This window comes from Priapulus caudatus, unplaced genomic scaffold (genome assembly GCF_000485595.1).
Source record: "Priapulus caudatus unplaced genomic scaffold, Priapulus_caudatus-5.0.1 Scaffold705, whole genome shotgun sequence".
NCBI lineage: Eukaryota > Metazoa > Priapulida > Priapulimorpha > Priapulimorphida > Priapulidae > Priapulus > Priapulus caudatus.
In genome coordinates, this window is record NW_014577766.1 from 106,391 (window position 1) to 108,347 (window position 1,957).

At 57.2% G+C, this 1,957-nt stretch overlaps 1 protein-coding gene across 1 annotated transcript in view; it reads right to left on the minus strand.

Annotated features, from left to right (window-relative positions):
• The window catches only part of LOC106812950 (midasin-like), a gene marked incomplete in the record, with an annotated part of 69,029 nt that overhangs the window by 9,321 nt on the left and 57,751 nt on the right, over positions 1-1,957 (minus strand). The window contains 3 exon segments of the mRNA XM_014816967.1: positions 395-619; positions 752-902; positions 996-1,654. Of these exon segments, the coding sequence (XP_014672453.1) occupies positions 395-619; positions 752-902; positions 996-1,654 (1,035 nt within the window).

A 1,957-nucleotide genomic window follows, 5' to 3' on the forward strand; every position in this document is an offset into this window, starting at 1 on the left:
GATAATAATAATAATATTATTACCACTACCTCTACTACTCATAATAATAGCAATAGTAATGATAATAATAATAATAATGATAAACATAACAATAACAATGCACATGTCAAAGCGTTCGTCACTGCCGCAACATACGATGCTTCGATCATCGAACCAGGCCATCGACTCCAACTAAAAACTTTACATATTACTTCTTAAACTAAAAATCTGTATGTCGGGCGATAGAAAACCCACAAAATACATGAGAAAAAAATAAATAAATAAAAAATTAATTTCACGCAAACACTCGACAAAGACAAAACTAAATCTAAGCAAAATCTAACAACGACAACACGATGACGACGCGACAAAGGAAAGGAAGGGAGGAAGGAAGGAAGGAAGGAAGAACACAGACCTGATCCTCGCTCTCTATCTTCTCGCTGACGTCTTTCACGCCCTCCCCCTCTCCCATGCCTCCTCCCTCGATGTCCTCAAACTGCGTCGCTCCCTCTTCGGCCGCCTCCTCCCCGTACTGCGCGGGCAGACAGAACCCGCGTCGCGCGAGGCTCGCGAACAGCCCCAGCAGCACGTGCAGGAGGCGTGCGGCGGCGCGGTGCGCGGCGACGTATCGCGTCACACACTGCTGTGCCGCGCGCGCGTACTGGTCGAGCACGGGCAGCATGGCGGCGGCGATGCCGGGCGGGGCGCGCGCCACGTCCCGGCAGACGCGCGCCGCCGCGGCCGCCGTCGCACGCAGACGCAGCGTCGCGACGTCCGCGCGCGCCGCCCGGTGCAGCTTCTCCACCAGGTGGCCCTGCTGCAGCCGCGCGTCGTCGTCGTCTTCGGTCGCCGTCGGCGATTCCTCCCCGTCGTCCCCCGCGGCGGCGGATGCAGACTCGCCGCGCTTGTACAGCTCCTGTATGCTGTGCAACATGGAGGTGATTAGCGACGCAACCCTTCCCGCAAACTCTCCCGCCGCCGCCGCCGCCACCGCCGCGTCGTCGTCGTCGCGCGACCTGGCGTCGACCTCCCACACCCACGCGCGAAACTCCTCGCAGTCCTGTGCCGCGCGCTCCCGCAGCAACTCCAGGGAGCGTCCCGCGGTGAGGGCGCCACCGTGTCGGTGCGAGAACGCCCGCAGCAGGTCATCGCCGACCTTCGCCGCAACCTCCCCGAGGCGCGCGTACGCAACCTTCGTCGCTTCGAGGTCGCCGCTCGACAGCAGCGCCCCCTGCCGATGCCGCCGCGCGTCGGCGATCGCCGCCACGGCGTCCACCTCCCCCAGGAGGTCCCGCACGCACTCCGCCATCTTCTCCCAGTTCTCGTCGCCCCGCCGCATTCGACACAGCTCCGGAAGCTGTTCCCACGGCAACGCGTTCAAGTTCGTCACGGGCTGTTCGACGGCGTCTGGGCAGCTGTGCAGCAGTAGCTCCACCTGATGTAGGCATTTGCGCGTGTAGCGAGTCAGGTCTTGCGCGTTGGAGATGAAGTAGCGGAGTTTGTCCTGCGGCGGGAGCGTCTGCTCGGCGGCCATGTTGGTGATGTCACTGTGACACGCGCGCAGGTCGCTGAGCAGCGTCACAGACGCAGCAATGTCGTTATGCTGCTTAACGACAAGGTCCATTAGATGCTCGCTGTAACCACGGCTACGCTCTATGTTTCCCACACCCAACTCCTGCGAACACAACCACAACAACAACGCGTTAGAAGCATTGCAATAGAGTACCGAAGTGATGACGTCACGGTGGCATGACGAGCCTGCTGGTTCTACACAATCATATGCCCTGGTAACATTAACTGCGTGTCGTGTTTTGTACCCGATTGTAACCATCATTCTGAGAGTCATTATTGCAGTTTTTATAGATTTTTTTTTTTAAATTAATTTTTTTTTAAATTCATTAAATATTGTAAGATCGACTTGCTACCGATGCTTTACCGCTGTCTGCAGCGCACACACTCGTGTTTTACGTACGCACAA